The sequence below is a fragment of the Clupea harengus genome, chromosome 22, assembly GCF_900700415.2.
Source record: "Clupea harengus chromosome 22, Ch_v2.0.2, whole genome shotgun sequence".
Lineage (NCBI taxonomy): Eukaryota > Metazoa > Chordata > Actinopteri > Clupeiformes > Clupeidae > Clupea > Clupea harengus.
The window spans coordinates 17,886,336-17,908,929 of NC_045173.1; the positions used below are offsets into that span (position 1 = coordinate 17,886,336).

Here is a 22,594-nt window from a genome sequence, read left to right on the forward strand (position 1 = left end):
TTGACACATTAAAATAATGTGTAATGTGAAATAGAATTGCACTAACAAATGTTTCATGTAATAATGTTTTGTGACCTGAATAAAATCTAAAGAGTACCATTAAATGAAGTGTTTTGTTGTCTTACTTATCAGCTGGTAACCTGCTTTTTCTGAGTATGTCTAAGCTGCCATCTTGTGTCTTTATTACTCTGCTTCACAAGATTGTATCTTTCAGCAGACCATATGTAGTGAGCTCTGTATTTTTCCTGGTAGCCTGTACATGGAGGACGTGCTAACCCAAGGACCCTTTGTAGTTTGCTTGTAGAGTTTCCGCTGATTGATTCCACTTGATTCTTTTCAAGTATGACACCCCCATGACCTTAAGGTCCACTGACCCATGATTCATGTTACACTCCAAAAGCAAAAAAAGTTTGAAGAGACATCTGCTGAGCATTGGGCCTTTTAGGGCATCCTAGAGGCAAGAATCAGCAGTGCTTAAACACACACACACACACACACACACACACACACACACACACACACACACTGTATACACAAATACATATACACACAGAGAGAACAGAAGTATAATGCCCATTTGTCTGGAAGCAGTTGTCTTCCTTTGCCACTGAATCTGCACTGAGCAGTACAGTGTTATGTCGCCTGGCTAAGCTGCCCTCCTCACATGGAAAAACAAACCCTTAAAAAGCAGCCCTTTAATTTGGATATGTGGTGTCTAAATCATTTCTGAATCCATAAGAAAACCACTTAATATTCACTTTAAAGTAGTCGGACATAGTAGGGTACAGTATGTAAGTCTCCAACATCCAAAGTAAAAGATGGTCTACTCAGCACAACTGCATCCACGGTCTTCCCTCCATTTTAGTCATCAGTGAGATACAAAAAGAGCTCAGTTGTGAAATCACCAAAGTGACCAAACGCCACACGAGACAAGTCATTCTGACCACGTGAGGTCTCACGGCTTTCACATGCATGAGGAAGCATCCACTGTCTCGAGAGCCGACGGCAGACTCAGCGATGACTTGGGTAGCCTACTTATCGCTGGCGATCTTTTTGTTGAGACTAGCGTTGTCCCACTCCCCACGCCTTCTTCATTATTCAATAGAAAGCACTCGGAGTGCGGCGGTGCGGATCAGTGCGGGTGATGTAAGGAAGGCTGTCATGCCGTGAGGGTGAGGGTGAGGGGGTCCGGGCGGGCTATGTCCAATTAGCCCACATCAGCCGCTGGACTGGAGTCAGGCCTACTGCACAATCAGGAACTCGCTGGGTCACTGTAGGCCTACCATCCTCCAAGACCAGAGGGAGTAGTTGTTCATTAAATCTCAGAGTTTTCCATATGTACTGTATATAGTTATAAGGGTTACATCAATACCTAACTCAGGTGCTAATGGTTGACGTTGAGGCCTGTAGGAACATAGCAAAACTCCTGGCCTTGCAAACAAGATAGGCTGACAGCTAGCAAAAGGCCAGTGGACCACTGTCAGCCAACTGGGGATAGAGCTGGTGGTCCACTGGCCTTTTGCTCATCGGTTTTCAGGCGGTCCACTGTTGAGTTACAGACAAACAGCCCATCGTTTTGCTATCTCTCTAAAAACATTTTTTATTCATTTACACTTCTTCATTCACTTTCACCAACCCTTACATTTTTTTTAGATGACCAGTGCATAACATAAGTCTTTAATTGAAGTCATTTTTCATCTAGAGAGCCTTCTAGTAGGCTTTGAACTTCTTCTCTTTAGTGACTGATGTTTAAATAGACGATGCCAAGGATATGATTAAGAAATTCCAGGAATTGCTTATATTTTATAGTATTTTCTTAAAGTCCACACCCAGTTAAACTGAAGATGCTGGTAGTCCGAGAGCAGACCAGAAGTGGCACACCACCAGTGCACTGCTGACCAAAATTCTGCCGCTTGTTATCTGGGTTCAAATGCCATATGAAAAGAAGTTTTTCCATCAAAACACAGTCCCTCAGTGTGTAACTCAAATAGTTGGTTAAAGACCCATCTGCCTAGACGCGTTGGTCAACTCAACAAGTCATTGCTACACGATCACAAACAGAAAGGCCTACAGCCAAAGAAAAAACCCTCAACAAAGAAAGAACGTGATTGGTTTTCTTGCCTAAAAGTACTCGACTTTGCCAACCTTGCCCCGCTAACAGTGAATCAATGTCCCCCATCTGACCTGCATACCACTGTTCTTGATATTTGTGGTAGTAGTTGGGGGGGGAGCTTTGTTTGCGTTATACTGTTGATCTGAATTAGAAGGAGGATGGAAATGTTGAAATGATGTGTACAGGAGTTGTGAGGTGGCACGTCATATAAAACCCCCTTGGGTGGTCGATAATGTATCTTGTTAATGTACTGTATCTCTGTTTTTTATCATTTGCTCGATCTGTGTACAGTCACAGAGACTACAGCCACTGAGACTGCTCCACAGTTTTAAAGAATTAATGAATGATAGCATTTGCACTTTTTTTTAACCCTCTGGGGAGCTTGAGGTCTGTCAGGCAGGTTTGAGGTAGTGTGGTATGCCTCAACGTTTTTATATATTTCACCTAAATGAAGAGCATGGACCCCACAATGCTACATAAAAGCTCACCTAAATGTGGAGCATGGACCCCACAATGATACATAAAAGCTCACCTAAATGAGGAGCATGGACCCCACAATGCTACATATAAGCTCACCTAAATGTGGAGCATGGACCCCACAATGCTACATATAAGCTTATATTCAGCACAGGCTCAGCAAAGATAGTTTAAGCAGTTAGAATGTCATGGATATTTTTTGTTTATATCAAGTACACACATCTTCTTCTAAAACCTAATTCCAAAGGGACATGAGGGGCCCGCATGGGGGGGCTCACCTGACCACTCCATTCCCATGGGTGTGGTGACAGTAGTTGTCCAGTGATGCACATTTTTGATGTATCCAAAAACATGAGGAAATTGGAACAGGATCCTGAATCAGAGATCACATGAGCAGAATGTGAAGAGGCAGCAGTCGCCAAACAAACAGAGCAGACATTTTCATAGCCTTAGAGCGCCCTCTGCTGATCAAAGTAAGACATTGATGGTCTACTTTCTCCTGTTACAAAAATGTGAGGAACAACTTGTTAGAGTCAGATAAGATTCAGAATGAGCTACTAATTGGGTACTTAATCTTTATCTTACAGTCAAGCCAAGAAAGTTGTTTATTTTCTGATTGACATATGTTACAAAAGTATGCAAACTGAATGAATTTATCTCTATAAGGTTAAACACCTTGAAACATCTATATTGTTCATAGGTGCTATAGATAAGTGCTTGAGTTCAAATTGTATTTATTTATAAGAAAAAGCTTGCATTTGTGCTTCACAGAAACCAAGGCCTAAACCCTCCCAGAGAAAACACTTAATTTCAACATGAAACACTCCCACTCAGACACACTCACACTCAGACACACTCACACTCAGACACACACTCACACTCAGACACACTCACACTCAGACACACTTACACTGAGACACATTGACACTCAGACACAGTGACACTCAGACACATTGACACTCAGACACACACTCACACTCAGACACACTCCATTTGACATCTGGTTGACAGAAGGTGTGTTGTTTATTCACTACCTCATGCTGTCACACTTCCTCCTTCTGTAATGTCATAGACCTGTTCTGGAATGTCCAGATCTTGTGTGACTGGTTCTCCCATGTGTTCCCCATAATAGACAATAGACCTCTATGTCTCTGAGTAAACTCTGTTTACCCCCAGCCGTCGCATACTACCTCTTATCGTGGAAACTGATCTAGCACTTGGACAAGGACTTTCCATGGTTATAGAGGAGAGCTTGTAGTTGAGATAAGAATTCAGACAACAGAGAGTAAAAGTTTCAAAGAGTAAAAGTGTATTTATTGTTTGAAACACAGTGGTTGTTATAAATATATAGCTTATATAATATGAAAAACATATGTGTAGAACCACAATTTCTGATGATTTAAATTTCAATGTGAAATATATATATATTCTTTTTTTGTAGAAAGGAACATCCATGCAACAGATACAATTATTGAGTATTGTGTTGGTGTGTTCTCAACACATTCAGCTGTGCCCTGGAAGAAATCAAAGTAAAAACAATTTAGTCTTTTTTATCTCACTAAGTGTCATTAGACAACCCAGGTTTTAACACTAACTTCTTAAAGTGGTCATCAAACCAAAATTAAGCGTGACCAAAACTAAAATGTGAAATACTGTTACTGTGAGACCATGGCAGATGCTTACTTTAGCTTGTCGGTGATGTCGGTCACCCAAATCTGATCAGGATCCACACAGATGTGTTTGCCTGTTGTAGTGTGAACACTGAGAAATAGGAATAATAGAAACAGGTGATGATCAGTAAGAATGATGGCAGAGGTATACATCAGCTCCTTAGCAGTAATTATATTGATATCAAATACTTACATGACTGCGTTGATATTGCATTTTCCGTTACGTTTTTGGATTGAAATTCCTTTGATGTCCTTTGTGGGCACTTTACTGTCAGAGTACCTTGTACAGCATCTTGAAACTAAAATAAAATAAAATAACACCACTTAATGCATGTTACAAGGTGGGTCATCAAAACCCAAGTAGTTGCCTTATCAGTAATAAGTAAGATCACTTATGATTTACAAACAAACAAACAAACAAACAATCATGATTTACAAACAAATAAACCAACAATCATGTTAATCAATCAGGCTGAAATACTGGGGGTGAACCTTAGGCTAAAGTTAAAGTTATATTAATGTTTTCGTGTTCGCAGATGCTTCTACCCAAAGTAACTTAGAAAAGAATATACACTATACAGCAACAACAACTGCAACAAAAAACAACAACAAGAAAAAGAAGAAGAAGAAAAAGAAGAAGGGCAGTGCCATGGTCCTCACCTCTGCGCAGAGCTGCAGCCTCACTGCTGAAGAGCACTAGAGTGCAGAGCATGATGAGGGTGAGGGCAGGAACAGAGATCTTGGCCATGTCTTGTGTGGTTGCTGTGTCTTTCTCTTTAGACCAGAGGCTCAGGGTGTGAGAGGTCCTCAGCACCACGCTGCTTTATACCTCTTTGAAGTGGAACATTTTCAGGTGGCGGGTTTTCCAGATCCTCCATGATGTGCCTGAATTTCCCCCATGGCCTGTGTATACTACGAGGAAGTAGAAATGGAAATTCAAACACACAGGCACATATTTTAGATAAGGGTTTAGTCTGTATGTACTTTCGAGGAATGTGTCTTCAGGAACTTTGTCAATAAAAATTCTCATTTTGAAATTATGATATATTATAACTTGATGGTGTAATATTCAAACCAATTATGTCAGGTAGAAGAGAGCAAATCCCAAGAGCCATAAAATATTACATAACGTCTTAATACTATAACAGTGTAGGAAAACCACAGTGTGTACATTTCTGTGAAAATGTCTATATCTATCATTTAAGATCTCTGATTATGTAAATATGCATTCCTACAGATTTATCTATGTTTACACTATTTTAGATGCACACTCTTTATCTAAGTGCTAATGTGTGTGTGCACGCATGTGCATGTTTGCCAACTGGGTAAGTTATTTCAAAAATAGAAATAAATCTATTTTAATCTGATATGTTACTATTTAGCTCATGCCTAATTTTGTCTTTCAAATTTGCACAGAGTACAAGAGAGGGCTGTTTTAATGTTTTACTTCCTCCTCCAGTCGTCACGTCACAGAACTTTCCCTTTTCCCGTTTTCTTTCCTACAGGTACAACACAATCAGCTCAAATCAGTATGTCCAGAATGTCATTAAATGTGTGAGAACTAAAAGGATTATAGTTCTTCTCCCATACCAGCATGACAGAATGCACTTTCCAAGAGCTTTATTTATTTATTTATTTATTTGTTTTTCTGTTTGTTTGATTGATTGATTGAATTGAAACAAAACATTTTTAACACTAAGATACGGGGTGATTTTCAGTATTTTATATAAAATGTTTTATGAATAATAACAAAAGAATATGATATTGTTACAGCTTACTTTATTACAGAAAAACAGACATGAAGGTGATCACAGAGACCTCAGATAGAGGGGAAGTGTACTTTAAAGAATATAAAGGAATTCTTCTCAGTCCTTTGGAGAAACTTTATTGGATATTTCATTGTCCCCTCAGTTTTGCCACCTTAACCCTGGAAAGACATAAGAAACATTTAATTTAGCATATTCTACAGGAAAAGTGATTTTAAAAGCATTGCATCATTAAGACAAAATAATATACACACCCCAGCTTCATGACGATTACAGGCACCCAGGCTTGGTTGGGATCTGCACAAACCCATTTGTTTCTTAAAGTGCGCAGTCTGGAATTTAACACACAATCATATCAGCGGCCTTCAGATGATGGTCTAGTTTCTCGCTAATATTTTACAGTTTAAAGTTATATACTCACACAACAGCTTTAATGTTACAGGGTCCTTTGTTTTCCTGAATATAATATCCTTTCACTTTATTAATGGGCACCTGACCAGTGGAGTACTTTGTGCAGCAGTCTGAAAAGGAGAGGGAATACTGTTAAATGAAGGCAACAATATCAATAGAGAGGATAAATAGACATAGGTACAGACAAGGAGAGAAGACAGATAAGTAGATAGATAGATAGACAGACAGACAGACAGACAGACAGACAGACAGACTTACTGTATGAACCTGCTGCTGCTTGGTCAATGAAGAGCCCCATTACAATGAGCATGATGAGGGAGCAGACAGGAACAGAGATCTGGGCCATTTCTTTCTGCTGTGGTCTCTCTGCTCTGTGTTCTGACAAAAGCTGTAGGAGTGGAAGGGGCTCTTAGCAGAAGGGAGCTTTATAACCCCTCAACAGGAAACATAGGCCACCAATCGGCAAATGGGGTCTTCCATGGATGTTCCAGAATGTACTTTTAATCTTGTTCTAGTTACAGTTCTATACATCCGGTACATCGGTATTGGACATTAGTGTAATTTAAAAAAGAAAATGAAGGCACATAGTGATGATGCTTTTATATGATTTAATAATAATAAACTCTGATAATAAGTGAAATAGTGGATGACATTTTAATGGAAAAAAATTAAAAAGTGGATTTGAGATATGTAATGAGTCAGATAATTATCAACTTTTACCTTAAAGGTGGAGCATGTGACTCTAATCTAAAACACTTTTCGTCTAATTCAGCTAATTGCTCTTTATGGTCCTCCAGCTCTCTGTTCCGTGAGTGTGCACTGTTAGTACATAGTCACGACTGTGTAAATGGGAAACAAACATAGTGGCTCGGACTGAGCCATAAACAATTTTAGCCAATTAACACATTGCTTCAGGAGCATGGAAGGAAGGGATATCATTTGATTGGCTGTTCAGCTTGAAAATCAATCACTGACACTACCTTTAAGATAAAAAAAGGACATTGTGAGAGTTTGTGAGTAAGTTTCAAGAGTAATGCTTAAAGAAAAGATGTTCTGGGTTGTGGGTGTATCACACAACATGAGGTGAGATGTTTATTCATTACAGGTCATATAATCATTTTTGTTATTTGAAAAACAAAAGCGTGACGTACTGTCTTCAGTGCTGATGACGGGAAAACTGATCTTGTACAAACTGTGCACCATTTGTTGTGTTTTTTCTAGGTCACAAGAACACGATTTGGCTTTTGGAGTGAATATCAAGAGGAACAACTGGGTCGTCTTTACCACTAAACAGGTCATGAGGCAGCATTGACCTTTCTTTTTTAAAACATAATTTCCCCTTCAAACCCACAGTTCTGGTTCAAGCAAAAGTTGTGCAATTTGTGGTGGTGAGATGGTGTAGCAGAGGCTCAGGAAATGCTGATCTGCACATATTGGGGGGGACTTTAATTTGTAGGCATACTGATTTTTTTATTATAAATTACATTTGTATGCAATCAGAAACATGGCAGATTATCGCAGGTTACTATTACAAGGGGTAGCAGGTACACGGTAGAAGTTTACATAGAAGGTAAAGCTAGCACAGAGTATGGGGTAGAATAAGTGCATGACGCTGGGGGTGGGTAGGTCGAGGGTTTCTGAAAGTAGATCAGGTGGAGAAACTACAGCAGCATCCCACAGCGAAGAGAGTCAAGGATAGAAGGGGAAGAAAGAGACAAATTGAGAGGGTAGAGTTCGGCTGCCAAAATCTGCTAAAATATCTTGCATATAGGTACATGTTGAAACCATATAAGTGTAACTGTATCACAGACTGTGTGACACTACAGACTATGCCTCATGAGTAATGGGATATGCTTACTATGGCAAGTCACTGTATAATGTATATCTTACATGTACTTTACTGTATATACTCTACTATACTATACCGTACTATACTATGATATACTTTTTTGACTGACTTGATTGATTGATTGATTTATTGATTTATTGATTTATTGATTGATTGGTTGGTTGATGGATGGATGGATGGATTCACTTCGGACCTGATTGATTGGCAGCATCTGACAAAAAAAGAGTATGAATTTATAACAGGTCCCATTCCCAGTCTGAGGCAGGTGTAAGCCTAGTTATGGTACTTACCATCTTTACCATCTGTATGCACTACATTGTTTCTGAACTAAACTGCTTTCAGAGGAATATGACTTATTATATGGGAGCATTTGTTCATGTATTGATTGTGTCAGGAGCCTCTTAATATTTCTGATCAGAATGGTAACAGACATCTCACATTATGTTTACTTCATGTGGAAAAAATTGCGGACTCTACAGACTATAATTATGTGACTGTTTCTAAATTATTTGTTGATATATACAAAAATATCAACAGTGACAGTGATATATAGTTATCATAGTTACTATAAGATAGTTTAGCTAGCTTAAAATTAGTACAGCATATTGATTATAAGACATTACTAATAAACCAGGCTTCTATTATTGTTCTGGGTAATTCAAGGGGTATAACTGTCCAGCTCATTCATACTGATAGGCAGGCGGTTGGGGAATCTGTCTCTTCAAATGATAATTGCTGTGCTTTTATTTTCTAAAACAATTATGTTTAAACCCCCTCTTGGAGATCACCCCATAAACATAATATCATCTGATACATATGAAAATGTAATTAAACAAAAATCAACATACTTTAGATGTATAAGACACCACACCAAGTCCCATACTTTAGATGTATAAGACACCACACCAAGTCCCATATTTTAGATATATACGATACCACAAAATGTGTATTTTGTTATGGCTCGTTATCTCTTCAGCAGTATGTGAATACCTGTCAATCACCTTTGAGGGCACACACAGACTGGAATTTACAAGTCAGTGCTGTGGTTGCTGCGGTCACATTTCCCCTTGGAAACCTACGCCGAGGACTTTCCCCTCAGCGAGTACATATACACCAGCATCACAGCATGTCCAGCATCACCTATCAGCCTTCCCATCTTGAAGAACACTTACGCATCAGGATCTGAGGACTCCATCTGCAGCCTGAAGACATGGCAAAGATTACAGTCTCTCTCTGCGCACTGCTGGGGCTTCTGCTGGTCTTAGCTTCCGAGGGGGAAACCAGTAAGTAGGACAAGTGCTTTCACATCAGCACGCAGTGTGTGTGACTTCATGTCAGCTAAACCTGAAGAGTTCTCGGCCTCACCCTCTTAGTCTTGATCTCTTTACAGCTCAGTAGATAAAAAGTGCAACGGCAAACAAGTGCTGGTGTTTAATGTGTTGGCTTGTCTGTTACAGAACTAGGTACACAAAGCAGGGCATGCTGCGCACAATTCATCAAGGTTCCACTGCCTTTGGAGAGAATCCGTGGTTTCATCGAGGAACGCCAAGGGATATGTCGTCTCAATGCAGTCAAGTGAGTCAATATCACTCTCCTGTTGTGAAAGTAGAGATCAGTCAGTTGTACAATCAGGCCTCTTTTGACAGGTGCTATACTTCCCCAGTTATTGTGAAGTGGCTACAGTCATTTTGAGAAAGACACTGCTTTACCTGATTGTGTGGTGCCAGAGCTGATCCGGTTCAGTCTGTTTAGTGTCTGACAAAAACAGGGCAGCAAGTGCAGGAAGAACCAAGCTGTATCCATTCTGCACAGAACGTATCATATAGATTATATACAATTAACTAAAACTCACTTCTTCTTTCTCTCCACAGGTTCATCACCGTAAAGGGTAAGGTTGTATGTGCCAATCCAAATGACCAGTGGGTTAAGGATGCCAAGGAGTTCATCAGGTAAAGAGACTTTCTTCTCATTGTGTTCCATGTCCTTGGATGAGGACATTTTCCATAACCATTTCCAAATTGCCAGTGAATAGGCCTACAAAAAAGCAATATTGCCAAGACAAGTGACTTATTTGTGTCCTTTCCACAGGACCCCAACTGTGGCACCCTAACCTGAGGACACCTGTGGTGTTAATCGGAAACTATCTTTCTGCATCCAAGGGATGCTTTTGATAACTCAAAAGAGCTTTGCTCTATTTGTGTCCCTTGATGAGCTTTGTAAGGGATATAACTGAATGTATACTATGTCCAATGACATTTGTGATTGTAATTCAAAGTATCCTATTAGTGATAAACATGTGTATATTTCTGAGAAATATAAAATTGTAACTTGCATTGATATTTTTCAATAAAGTTGTTGAGAAAAAAAAGAACAGTGTTAGTTTCAATCAAAATGTGTTATTTTTAATCATTATAGCAAAGTTATGAACCATATGTATGGGATCAATTTAGTAACAATTTCTTTTTTTACAAATACTCTTTTATTTGCAAACAAACAGAATGTGATTTACCAATGTCCAACGATTTGCAAATATGCACACCATGTTTTACAAATTCAAAACCCACCTCTCAAACAAACACAAAGTGCTTTGCAAATGCAAGAGATGTCTATCAAAAATACAATGTGTTTTGCAAATATATAGCTAGCAATGTAGTTAGTTACATGTCTGCAATGTGTAGCTATCTGTGCGATTGCAAGCACAATGGCGACAGGGGCAAGGCTAAACTCCCTGTTAACAGGAAGGCTTGAGCAGAACTTGGGCACATACACGTGTCTGGATGAGTATAAAGCGTACATGTGGTAAATGTACAGAATACAAACCAACATAAGATGGTATATACATGATAAATACAAAATTGATAGTGGATAAGGTGGGGGGAGATTTTTCAAGTATTGTAGAACAGCTTAGTGGGTATACAGAGTGCTCGCGGGTTACTATTAAAAGAGTAAGTAGAGTAATGGAACAGAAAACTATGTCGATGGTGGCAGTTATTTACATAGCAGGTAAAGCTAGCACAGAGTATGGGGTAGAATAAGTCCATGACAGTGTGGTGAGGGTAGATAGGTGTAGGCCGAGGGTTTCTGAAAGTAGATCATGTGGAGAGACTACAGCAGCATCCCACAGCAAAGATAGTCAAGGATAGAAGGGGAAGGAAGAGACAAATTGAGAGGGTAGAGTTCAGCTGCCAAAATCTGCTAAAATATCTTGCATATAGGTACATGTTGAAACCATATAAGTGTAACTGTACCACAGACTATGCGATACTGTGTGACACTACAGACTACGCCTCATGAGTAATGGGATATGCTCATTATGGCAAGTCACTGTATAATGTATATCTTACATGTACTTTACTGTATATACTCTACTATACTATACCGTACTATACTCTGATATACTTTTTTGACTGACTTGATTGATTGATTGATTGATTGGTTGGTTAATGGATGGATGGATGGATGGATGGATGGATAGATTCACTTCGGGCCTGATCGATTGGCAACATCTGACAAAAAAAGAGTATGAATTTAATACAGGTCCCATTCTCAAAAATATAAAAGCTAGAGCCTAATATAACCTGTCATCGACTGCATGTTTGTTTAGAGGAGAAAGGTTGATTACTTTCAGATTTCCCATGAGGAACCAGCAGTATGATGAGATATACTTCCACCCTGATAAAGTCACCTGCTAAACTCTGCCAATGTCACATTCATCCCCATCATTAAGACTCATAGGGTACATAGCCCTTATTCCATAGCCCTGTATGTTATCTGTTAAACACCACGGTAGCACTTTTAATTGAGCATACGAGGCTTGTCCTCAGAATGAATGCCCAGTTCAGCTCACATTCAGGATTGTGTCATGAGGAAATGCAGTGACTCAGACACAGAATGCTGTATATAGATCAGAGGGAGTCTGAGGCAGGTGTAAGCGTAGTTATGGTACTTACCATCTTTACCATCTGTATGCACTACATTGTTTCTGAACTAAACTGCTTTCAGAGGATTATTACTTATTATATGGGAGCATTTGTTCATGTATTGATTGTGTCAGGAGCCTCTTAATATTTCTGATCAGAATGGTACCAGACATCTCACATTATGTTTACTTCATGTGTGGACAAAATTGCACTGACTCTACAGACTATAATTATTTGACTCTTTCAAAAATATTTGTTGATATATACAAAAATATCAACAGTGACAGTGATTTAACTATGTGATAGTTTAGCCAGCTTCAAATTAGTACAGCATATTTATTATAAAACATTACTAATAAACTAGGATTCTGTTATTGTGCTGCGTAATTCAAGGGGTATAACTATCCAGCTCATTCATACTGATAGGCAGGCAGTTGGGGAATCTGTTTCTTCAAATGATAATTGGTGGGCTTTCATTTTCTAAAACAATTATGTTCTTGGAGATCACCCCATAAACATAATATCATCTGACTGATACATATGAATATTTAATTAAAGAAATATTAACATACTTTAGATGTATAAGACACCACACCAAGTCCCATATTTTGGATGTATACAATACCATAAATTGTGTATTTTGTTATGGCTCGTTATCTCTTCAGCAGTATGTGAATACCTGTCAATTACCCTTGAGGGAACACAAGGGCTGGAATTTACACGTCAGTGCTGTGGTTGCTGCTGTCACATTTCCCCTTGGAAACCTACGCCGAGGACTTTCCCCTCAGCGAGTACATATACACCAGCATCACAGCATGTCCAGCATCACCTATCAGCCTTCCCATCTTGAAGAACACTTACGCATCAGGATCTGAGGACTCCATCTGCAGCCTGAAGACATGGCAAAGATTACAGTCTCTCTCTGCGCACTGCTGGGGCTTCTGCTGGTCTTAGCCTCCGAGGGGGAAACCAGTAAGTAGGACAAGTGCTTTCACATCAGCACGCAGTGTGTGTGACTTCATGTCAGCTAAACCTGAAGAGTTCTCGGCCTCACCCTCTTAGTCTTGATCTCTTTACAGCTCAGTAGATAAAAAGTGCAACGGCAAACAAGTGCTGGTGTTTAATGTGTTGGCTTGTCTGTTACAGAACTAGGTACACAAAGCAGGGCATGCTGCGCACAATTCATCAAGGTTCCACTGCCTTTGGAGAGAATCCGTGGTTTCATCGAGGAACGCCAAGGGATATGTCGTCTCAAAGCAGTCAAGTGAGTCAATATCACTCTCCTGTTGTGAAAGTAGAGATCAGTCAGTTGTACAATCAGGCCTCTTTTGACAGGTGCTATACTTCCCCAGTTATTGTGAAGTGGCTACAGTCATTTTGAGAAAGACACTGCTTTACCTGATTGTGTGGTGCCAGAGCTGATCCGGTTCAGTCTGTTTAGTGTCTGACAAAAACAGGGCAGCAAGTGCAGGAAGAACCAAGCTGTATCCATTCTGCACAGAACATATTATATAGATTATATACAATTAACTAAAACTCACTTCTTCTTTCTCTCCACAGGTTCATCACCGTAAAGGGTAAGGTTGTATGTGCCAATCCAAATGACCAGTGGGTTAAGGATGCCAAGGAGTTCATCAGGTAAAGAGACTTTCTTCTCATTGTGTTCCATGTCCTTGGATGAGGACATTTTCCATAACCATTTCCAAATTGCCAGTTAATAGGCCTACAAAAAAGCAATATTGCCAAGACAAGTGACTTATTTGTGTCCTTTCCACAGGACCCCAACTGTGGCACCCTAACCTGAGGACACCTGTGGTGTTAATCGGAAACTATCTTTCTGCATCCAAGGGATGCTTTTGATAACTCAAAAGAGCTTTGCTCTATTTGTGTCCCTTGATGAGCTTTGTAAGGGATATAACTGAATGTATACTATGTCCAATGACATTTGTGATTGTAATTCAAAGTATCCTATTAGTGATAAACATGTGTATATTTCTGAGAAATATAAAATTGTAACTTGCATTGATATTTTTCAATAAAGTTGTTGAGAAAAAAAAGAACAGTGTTAGTTTCAATCAAAATGTGTTATTTTTAATCATTATAGCAAAGTTATGAACCATATGTATGGGATCAATTTAGTAACAATTTATTTTTTTACAAATACTCTTTTATTTGCAAACAAACAGAATGTGATATACCAATGTCCAACGATTTGCAAATATGCACACCATGTTTTACAAATTCAAAACCCACCTCTCAAACAAACACAAAGTGCTTTGCAAATGCAAGAGATGTCTATCAAAAATACAATGTGTTTTGCAAATATATAGCTAGCAATGTAGTTAGTTACATGTCTGCAATGTGTAGCTATCTGTGCGATTGCAAGCACAATGGCGACAGGGGCAAGGCTAAACTCCCTGTTAACAGGAAAGCTTGAGCAGAACTTGGGCACATACACGTGTCTAAATGAGTATACTAGCGTACATGTGGTAAATGTACACAATACATACAAACATAAGATGGTATATACATGATAAATACAAAATTGATAGTGGATAAGGTGGGGGGAGATTTTTCAAGTATTGTAGAACAGCTTAGTGGGTATACAGAGTGCTCGCGGGTTACTATTAAAAGAGTAAGTAGAGTACCGGTAATGGAACAGAAAACTATGTCGATGGTGGCAGTTATTTACATAGCAGGTAAAGCTAGCACAGAGTATGGGGTAGAATAAGTCCATGACAGTGTGGTGAGGGTAGATAGGTGTAGGCCGAGGGTTTCTGAAAGTAGATCATGTGGAGAGACTACAGCAGCATCCCACAGCAAAGATAGTCAAGGATAGAAGGGGAAGGAAGAGACAAATTGAGAGGGTAGAGTTCGGCTGCCAAAATCTGCTAAAATATCTTGCATATAGGTACATGTTGAAACCATATAAGTGTAACTGTACCACAGACTATGTGATACTGTGTGACACTACAGACTACGCCTCATGAGTAATGGGATATGCTCATTATGGCAAGTCACTGTATAATGTATATCTTACATGTACTTTACTGTATATACTCTACTATACTATACCGTACTATACTCTGATATACTTTTTTGACTGACTTGATTGATTGATTGATTGATTGATTGGTTGGTTAATGGATGGATGGATGGATGGATGGATGGATAGATTCACTTCGGGCCTGATCGATTGGCAACATCTGACAAAAAAAGAGTATGAATTTAATACAGGTCCCATTCTCAAAAATATAAAAGCTAGAGCCTAATATAACCTGTCATCGACTGCATGTTTGTTTAGAGGAGAAAGGTTGATTACTTTCAGACTTCCCATGAGGAACCAGCAGTATGATGAGATATACTTCCACCCTGATAAAGTCACCTGCTAAACTCTGCCAATGTCACATTCATCCCCATCATTAAGACTCATAGGGTACATAGCCCTTATTCCATAGCCCTGTATGTTATCTGTTAAACACCACGGTAGCACTTTTAATTGAGCATACGAGGCTTGTCCTCAGAATGAATGCCCAGTTCAGCTCACATTCAGGATTGTGTCATGAGGAAATGCAGTGACTCAGACACAGAATGTTGTATATAGATCAGAGGGAGTCTGAGGCAGGTGTAAGCGTAGTTATGGTACTTACCATCTTTACCATCTGTATGCACTACATTGTTTCTGAACTAAACTGCTTTCAGAGGATTATTACTTATTATATGGGAGCATTTGTTCATGTATTGATTGTGTCAGGAGCCTCTTAATATTTCTGATCAGAATGGTACCAGACATCTCACATTATGTTTACTTCATGTGTGGACAAAATTGCACTGACTCTACAGACTATAATTATTTGACTCTTTCAAAAATATTTGTTGATATATACAAAAATATCAACAGTGACAGTGATTTAACTATGTGATAGTTTAGCCAGCTTCAAATTAGTACAGCATATTTATTATAAAACATTACTAATAAACTAGGATTCTGTTATTGTGCTGCGTAATTCAAGGGGTATAACTATCCAGCTCATTCATACTGATAGGCAGGCAGTTGGGGAATCTGTTTCTTCAAATGATAATTGGTGGGCTTTCATTTTCTAAAACAATTATGTTCTTGGAGATCACCCCATGAACATAATATCATCTGACTGATACATATGAATATTTAATTAAACAAATATTAACATACTTTAGATGTATAAGACACCACACCAAGTCCCATATTTTGGATGTATACAATACCATAAATTGTGTATTTTGTTATGGCTCGTTATCTCTTCAGCAGTATGTGAATACCTGTCAATTACCCTTGAGGGAACACAAGGGCTGGAATTTACACGTCAGTGCTGTGGTTGCTGCTGTCACATTTCCCCTTGGAAACCTACGCCAAGGACTTTCCCCTCAGCGAGTACATATACACCAGCATCACAGCATGTCCAGCATCACCTATCAGCCTTCCCATCTTGAAGAACACTTACGCATCAGGATCTGAGGACTCCATCTGCAGCCTGAAGACATGGCAAAGATTACAGTCTCTCTCTGCGCACTGCTGGGGCTTCTGCTGGTCTTAGCCTCCGAGGGGGAAACCAGTAAGTAGGACAAGTGCTTTCACATCAGCACGCAGTGTGTGTGACTTCATGTCAGCTAAACCTGAAGAGAGTTTGGCCTCACCTTAGTAAAAAGACTTTCTTCTCATTGTGTTCCATGTCTTTGGATGAGGACGTTTTCCATAACCATTTCCAAATTGCCAGTGAATAGGCCTACAAAAAAGCAATATTGCCAAGACAAGTGACTTATTTGTGTCCTTTCCACAGGACCCCAACTGTGGCACCCTAACCTGAGGACACCTGTGGTGTTAATCGGAAACTATCTTTCTGCATCCAAGGGATGCTTTTGATAACTCAAAAGAGCTTTGCTCTATTTGTGTCCCTTGATGAGCTTTGTAAGGGATATAACAAAATGTATGTATGTCCAATGACATTTGTGATTGCTATACAAAGTATCCTATTATTGATAAACACGTGTATGTTTCTGAGAAATATAAAATTGTAACTTGTGTTGATATTCTTCAATAAAGTTGTTGAGAAAAAAAAGAACAAAAGTCATAGTTTCAATCAAACTGTGTTATTTTGAATCTTTATAGCAAAGTTACGAACCATATGTATGGGATCAATTTAGTATATATATATTTTTTTTTACAAATACCCCTTCATTTGCAAACAAACAGAATGTGATTTACAAATGTCCAACGATTTGCAAATATGCACACCATGTTTTACAAATTCAAAACCCACCTCTCAAACAAACACAAAGTGCTTTGCAAATGCAAGAGATGTCTATCAAAAATACAATGTGTTTTGCAAATATATAGCTAGCAATGTAGTTAGTTAAATGTCTGCAATGTGTAGCTATCTGTGCGATTGCAAGCACAATGGCGACAGGGGCAAGGCTAAACTCCCTGTTAACAGGAAAGCTTGAGCAGAACTTGGGCACATACGCGTGTCTAAATGAGTATACTAGCGTACATGTGGTAAATGTACACAATACATACAAACATAAGATGGTATATACATGATAAATACAAAATTGATAGTGGATAAGGTGGGGGGAGATTTTTCAAGTATTGTAGAACAGCTTAGTGGGTATACAGAGTGCTCGCGGGTTACTATTAAAAGAGTAAGTAGAGCAATGGAACAGAAAACTATGTCGATGGTGGCAGTTATTTACATAGCAGGTAAAGCTAGCACAGAGTATGGGGTAGAATAAGTCCATGACAGTGTGGTGAGGGTAGATAGGTGTAGGCCGAGGGTTTCTGAAAGTAGATCATGTGGAGAGACTACAGCAGCATCCCACAGCAAAGATAGTCAAGGATAGAAGGGGAAGGAAGAGACAAATTGAGAGGGTAGAGTTCGGCTGCCAAAATCTGCTAAAATATCTTGCATATAGGTACATGTTGAAACCATATAAGTGTAACTGTACCACAGACTATGCGATACTGTGTGACACTACAGACTATGCCTCATGAGTAATGGGATATGCTCATTATGGCAAGTCACTGTATAATGTATATCTTACATGTACTTTACTGTATATACTCTACTATACTATACCGTACTATACTCTGATATACTTTTTTGACTGACTTGATTGATTGATTGATTGATTGGTTGGTTAATGGATGGATGGATGGATGGATGGATGGATGGATAGATTCACTTCGGGCCTGATCGATTGGCAACATCTGACAAAAAAAGAGTATGAATTTAATACAGGTCCCATTCTCAAAAATATAAAAGCTAGAGCCTAATATAACCTGTCATCGACTGCATGTTTGTTTAGAGGAGAAAGGTTGATTACTTTCAGACTTCCCATGAGGAACCAGCAGTATGATGAGATATACTTCCTCCCTGATAAAGTCACCTGCTAAACTCTGCCAATGTCACATTCATCCCCATCATTAAGACTCATAGGGTACATAGCCCTTATTCCATAGCCCTGTATGTTATCTGTTAAACACCACGGTAGCACTTTTAATTGAGCATACGAGGCTTGTCCTCAGAATGAATGCCCAGTTCAGCTCACATTCAGGATTGTGTCATGAGGAAATGCAGTGACTCAGACACAGAATGTTGTATATAGATCAGAGGGCGTCTGAGGCAGGTGTAAGCGTAGTTATGGTACTTACCATCTTTACCATCTGTATGCACTACATTGTTTCTGAACTAAACTGCTTTCAGAGGAATATTACTTATTATATGGGAGCATTTGTCCATGTATTGATTGTGTCAGGAGCCTCTTAATATTTCTGATCAGAATGTTACATCTCACATTATGTTTACTTCATGTGTGGACAAAATTGCACTGACTCTACAGACTATAATTATGTGACTGTTTCTTAATTATTTGTTGATACAAAAATATCAACAGTGATAGTGATTTAAGTTATCATAGTTACTATGTGATAGTTTAGCTAGCTTCAAATTAGTACAGCATATTTATTATAAGACATTACTAATAAACCAGGCTTCTGTTGTTCTGGGTAATTCAAGGGGTATAACTGTCCAGCTCATTCATACTGATAGGCAGGCGGTTGGGGAATCTGTTTCTTCAAATGATAATTGGTGGGCTTTAATTTTCTAAAACAATTATGTTTAAACCCCATAAACATAATATCATCTGATACATATGAATATTTAATTAAACAAATATCAGCATACTTTAGATGTATAAGACACCACACCAAGTCCCATATTTTAGATACAGTATATACAATACCATAAAATGTGTATTTTGTTATGGCTCGTTATCTCTTCAGCAGTATGTGAATACCTGTCAATCACCCTTGAGGGAACACAAGGGCTGGAATTTACACGTCAGTGCTGTGGTTGCTGCTGTCACATTTCCCCTTGGAAACCTCCGCCGAGGACTTTCCCCTCAGCGAGTACATATACACCAGCATCACAGCATGTCCAGCATCACCTATCAGCCTTCCCATCTTGAAGAACACTTACGCATCAGGATCTGAGGACTCCATCTGCAGCCTGAAGACATGGCAAAGATTACAGTCTCTCTCTGCGCACTGCTGGGGCTTCTGCTGGTCTTAGCTTCCGAGGGGGAAACCAGTAAGTAGGACAAGTGCTTTCACATCAGCACGCAGTGTGTGTGACTTCATGTCAGCTAAACCTGAAGAGTTCTCGGCCTCACCCTCTTAGTCTTGATCTCTTTACAGCTCAGTAGATAAAAAGTGCAACGGCAAACAAGTGCTGGTGTTTAATGTGTCGGTCGGTTTGTCTGTTACAGGAGTAGGTACACCAAGCAGGGGATGCTGCACACGATTCATCAAGGATCTGCCTTTGAACAGAATCCGTGGTTTCATCGAGGAACGCCAAGGGATATGTCGTCTCAAAGCAGTCAAGTGAGTCAAAATCACCCTCTTGGTGTGAAAGTAGAGATCAGCAAGGAAGTTGTACAATCAGGCATCTTTTCACAGGTGTTATACTTCCCCAGTTACTGTGATGTGGCTACAGTCATTTTGAGAAAGTCACTGCTTTACCTGATTGTGTGGTGCCAGAGCTGATCCGGTTCAGTCTGTTTAGTGTCTGACAAAAACAGGGCAGCAAGTGCAGGAAGAACCAAGCTGGATCCATTCTGCACAGAACATATTATATAGATTATATACAATTAACTAAAACTCACTTCTTCTTTCTCTCCACAGGTTCATCACCGTAAAGGGTAAGGTTGTATGTGCCAATCCAAATGACCAGTGGGTTAAGGATGCCAAGGAGTTCATCAGGTAAAGAGACTTTCTTCTCATTGTGTTCCATGTCCTTGGATGAGGACATTTTCCATAACCATTTCCAAATTGCCAGTTAATAGGCCTACAAAAAAGCAATATTGCCAAGACAAGTGACTTATTTGTGTCCTTTCCACAGGACCCCAACTGTGGCACCCTAACCTGAGGACACCTGTGGTGTTAATCGGAAACTATCTTTCTGCATCCAAGGGATGCTTTTGATAACTCAAAAGAGCTTTGCTCTATTTGTGTCCCTTGATGGGCTTTGTAAGGGATATAACTGAATGTATACTATGTCCAATGACATTTGTGATTGTAATTCAAAGTATCCTATTTGTGATAAACACGTGTATATTTCTGAGAAATATAAAATTGTAACTTGCGTTGATATTTGTCAATAAAGTTGTTGATAAAAAAAAGAACTACAGTGTTTGTTTCAATCAAACTGTGTTTTTTTTTAATCATTATAGCGAAGTTATGAACCATATGTATAGGATCAATTTAGTAACATTTTTTTTACAAATACCCCTTTATTTGCAAACAAACAGAATGTGATTTACCAATGTCCAACGATTTGCAAATATGCACACCATGTTTTACAAATTCAAAACACACCTCTCAAACAAACACAAAGTGCTTTGCAAATGCAAGAAACGTCTATCAAAAATACAATGTGATTTGCAAATATAAAGCTAGCAATGTAGTTAGTTACATGTCTGCAATGTGTAGCTATCTGTGCGATTGCAAGCACAATGGTGACAGGGGCAAGGCTAAACTCCCTGTTAACAGGAATGCTTGAGCAGAACTTGGGCACATACACGTGTCTGGATGAGTATACTTGCGTACATGTGGTAAATGTACACAATACATACAAACATAAGATGATACATACACAATTGATAGTGGATAAGGTGGGGAGAGATTTTTCAAGTATTTTAGAAAAGCTTAGTGGGTATACAGAGTGCTCGGGGGTTACTATTAAAAGAGTAAGTAGAGTAATGGAACAGAAAACTATGTTGATGGTGGCAGTTATTTACATAGCAGGTAAAGCTAGCGCAGAGTATGGGGTAGAATAAGTCCACGACAGTGTGGTGAGGGTAGATTGGTGTAGGCCGAGGGTTTCTGAATGTAGATCATGTGGAGAGACTACAGCAGCATCCTGATATCGGAAAATTCACCCAAGTTACCTCAGGACTCCGGAGCTGCAAATAAGTATATTTATTAGACAAACAACAACAACAATTGCAATCGGGCTCACTCCCAGCACAAGGCTGAAAGTGAAGCCATATTAAACATATTGCACAAGGTTTATATAGACAGAAGTTAAGCGTTCAGCAGGGATAACCACGTGGTGGATCTCTGACGTCTGAGGCTCCCTGTCTTGCAAGGATGGCAGTTTTGCACAAGGTCGGAAGAAGCACAGTTCCCTTATTATCTCCTCTGGTCTATACATGCTCTTGTACATATGCAAACTAAGTGGCACCTAATATCTAAGTTACACACGCACACAGAAAAGCCATGTTCCTGCTTTCATAAGCACATGATTCATACAAGGTAATTCATAATACAAGGCACTTGTGGAGGCTATCCTATTAGCCTCAGTGTGGAAAGTGTTCCCAACGCGTTGCAATAATCCTTAGTCCAGGCATGAACTCTCTTTGGGTGGTGTTCCCATTTATTATAATGGTATAAATTTGACATAAAATTGGTCCTTTCACCCAGTGCTGTTTGCCTATTAACAAGATGCTGTCGGTGAAGTGGGTTTCAGAGCGACGGTAAGAACCGTGTGTTCCCCGCCATCCACACCTTTCCCTAATTGATCAATCACACCTGTAAATATACCCAATTCCCAGTGACGTGCCACACCCAGTGCAATACTCCCCCAAGTGGCTAAAATAAGTAATACTAAAATAAACCTAACTAAAAGGTGGATAGAAATGGCTCCTACAGCACTTGTTTATTATATTCCTAAGTCTTTAACAGTGTTTGGAAATTATCTCCATCACATCCCACAGCGAAGATAGTCAAGGCTAAAAGGGGAAGAAAGAGACAGATTGAGAGGGTAGAGTCCGGCTGCCAAAATCTGCTAAAA

General features: G+C 39.3%; 4 protein-coding genes and 1 long non-coding RNA gene across 6 annotated transcripts in view; 3 read left to right on the top strand and 2 right to left on the bottom strand.

Annotated features, from left to right (window-relative positions):
- The window catches only part of LOC116218368, a 34,922-nt gene extending 25,076 nt beyond the window's left edge, over window positions 1–9,846 (top strand). The window contains exons 4-5 of the long non-coding RNA XR_004162806.2: window positions 7,659–9,569; window positions 9,744–9,846. This is a non-coding gene — a long non-coding RNA (uncharacterized LOC116218368). The remainder of the gene's footprint in view (window positions 1–7,658; window positions 9,570–9,743) is intronic.
- LOC116218366 (C-C motif chemokine 20-like) lies at window positions 3,887–5,191 on the bottom strand. Its single transcript, XM_042703005.1, has 3 exons — window positions 4,921–5,191; window positions 4,454–4,559; window positions 3,887–4,351 (listed from the first exon to the last, which is right to left on the bottom strand). Exons 1-3 carry the CDS (start codon window positions 5,006–5,008, stop codon window positions 4,270–4,272), a joined length of 276 nt encoding a protein of 91 aa, XP_042558939.1. The 5' UTR covers window positions 5,009–5,191; the 3' UTR covers window positions 3,887–4,269.
- On the bottom strand, window positions 6,051–7,108 carry LOC116218367 (C-C motif chemokine 20-like). The gene is made up of 4 exons (XM_031559629.1): window positions 6,696–7,108; window positions 6,448–6,547; window positions 6,281–6,358; window positions 6,051–6,187 (listed from the first exon to the last, which is right to left on the bottom strand). Exons 1-4 carry the CDS (start codon window positions 6,781–6,783, stop codon window positions 6,157–6,159), a joined length of 297 nt encoding a protein of 98 aa, XP_031415489.1. The 5' UTR covers window positions 6,784–7,108; the 3' UTR covers window positions 6,051–6,156.
- A 3,047-nt stretch (window positions 9,847–12,893) lies between the features above and the next one.
- On the top strand, window positions 12,894–14,263 carry LOC116218443 (C-C motif chemokine 26-like). The gene is made up of 4 exons (XM_031560202.2): window positions 12,894–13,178; window positions 13,353–13,470; window positions 13,767–13,844; window positions 13,984–14,263. Exons 1-4 carry the CDS (start codon window positions 13,106–13,108, stop codon window positions 14,003–14,005), a joined length of 291 nt encoding a protein of 96 aa, XP_031416062.1. The 5' UTR covers window positions 12,894–13,105; the 3' UTR covers window positions 14,006–14,263.
- A 1,829-nt stretch (window positions 14,264–16,092) lies between these two features.
- LOC116218386 (C-C motif chemokine 2-like) lies at window positions 16,093–20,782 on the top strand. 2 transcript variants are annotated; one of them, XM_031559923.2, is made up of 4 exons: window positions 16,093–16,798; window positions 20,010–20,124; window positions 20,425–20,502; window positions 20,642–20,782. In XM_031559923.2, the coding sequence occupies exons 1-4, from the start codon at window positions 16,726–16,728 to the stop codon at window positions 20,661–20,663; spliced, it is 288 nt and encodes a 95-aa protein (XP_031415783.1). In that variant the 5' UTR covers window positions 16,093–16,725; the 3' UTR covers window positions 20,664–20,782. The 2 variants fall into 2 exon arrangements, with proteins under 2 accessions (XP_031415783.1, XP_031415782.1); XM_031559922.1 differs by lacking the exon at window positions 16,093–16,798 and adding an exon at window positions 19,625–19,831.
- The last annotated feature ends 1,812 nt before the right edge of the window (window positions 20,783–22,594 follow it).

Excerpts from the sequence above, each read along its gene's own strand:
- LOC116218366 (XM_042703005.1), bottom strand. The coding sequence starts at position 5,008 with ATGGCCAAGATCTCTGTTCCTGCCCTCACCCTCATCATGCTCTGCACT. Across the intron at positions 4,560-4,920 it reads GGCTGCAGCTCTGCGCAGAG|TTTCAAGATGCTGTACAAGG; the intron begins GTGAGGACCATG and ends ATTTTATTTTAG. Across the intron at positions 4,352-4,453 it reads TGCAATATCAACGCAGTCAT|TGTTCACACTACAACAGGCA; the intron begins GTAAGTATTTGA and ends CCTATTTCTCAG.
- LOC116218367 (XM_031559629.1), bottom strand. The coding sequence starts at position 6,783 with ATGGCCCAGATCTCTGTTCCTGTCTGCTCCCTCATCATGCTCATTGTA. Across the intron at positions 6,548-6,695 it reads AGCAGCAGCAGGTTCATACA|ACTGCTGCACAAAGTACTCC; the intron begins GTAAGTCTGTCT and ends TCTCCTTTTCAG. Across the intron at positions 6,188-6,280 it reads GTAATCGTCATGAAGCTGGG|GGTTAAGGTGGCAAAACTGA; the intron begins GTGTGTATATTA and ends ATGTCTTTCCAG.
- LOC116218443 (XM_031560202.2), top strand. The coding sequence starts at position 13,106 with ATGGCAAAGATTACAGTCTCTCTCTGCGCACTGCTGGGGCTTCTGCTG. Across the intron at positions 13,471-13,766 it reads TGTCGTCTCAAAGCAGTCAA|GTTCATCACCGTAAAGGGTA; the intron begins GTGAGTCAATAT and ends TTCTCTCCACAG. Across the intron at positions 13,845-13,983 it reads GATGCCAAGGAGTTCATCAG|GACCCCAACTGTGGCACCCT; the intron begins GTAAAGAGACTT and ends TCCTTTCCACAG.
- LOC116218386 (XM_031559923.2), top strand. The coding sequence starts at position 16,726 with ATGGCAAAGATTACAGTCTCTCTCTGCGCACTGCTGGGGCTTCTGCTG. Across the intron at positions 16,799-20,009 it reads AGCCTCCGAGGGGGAAACCA|GAGTAGGTACACCAAGCAGG; the intron begins GTAAGTAGGACA and ends TGTCTGTTACAG. Across the intron at positions 20,125-20,424 it reads TGTCGTCTCAAAGCAGTCAA|GTTCATCACCGTAAAGGGTA; the intron begins GTGAGTCAAAAT and ends TTCTCTCCACAG.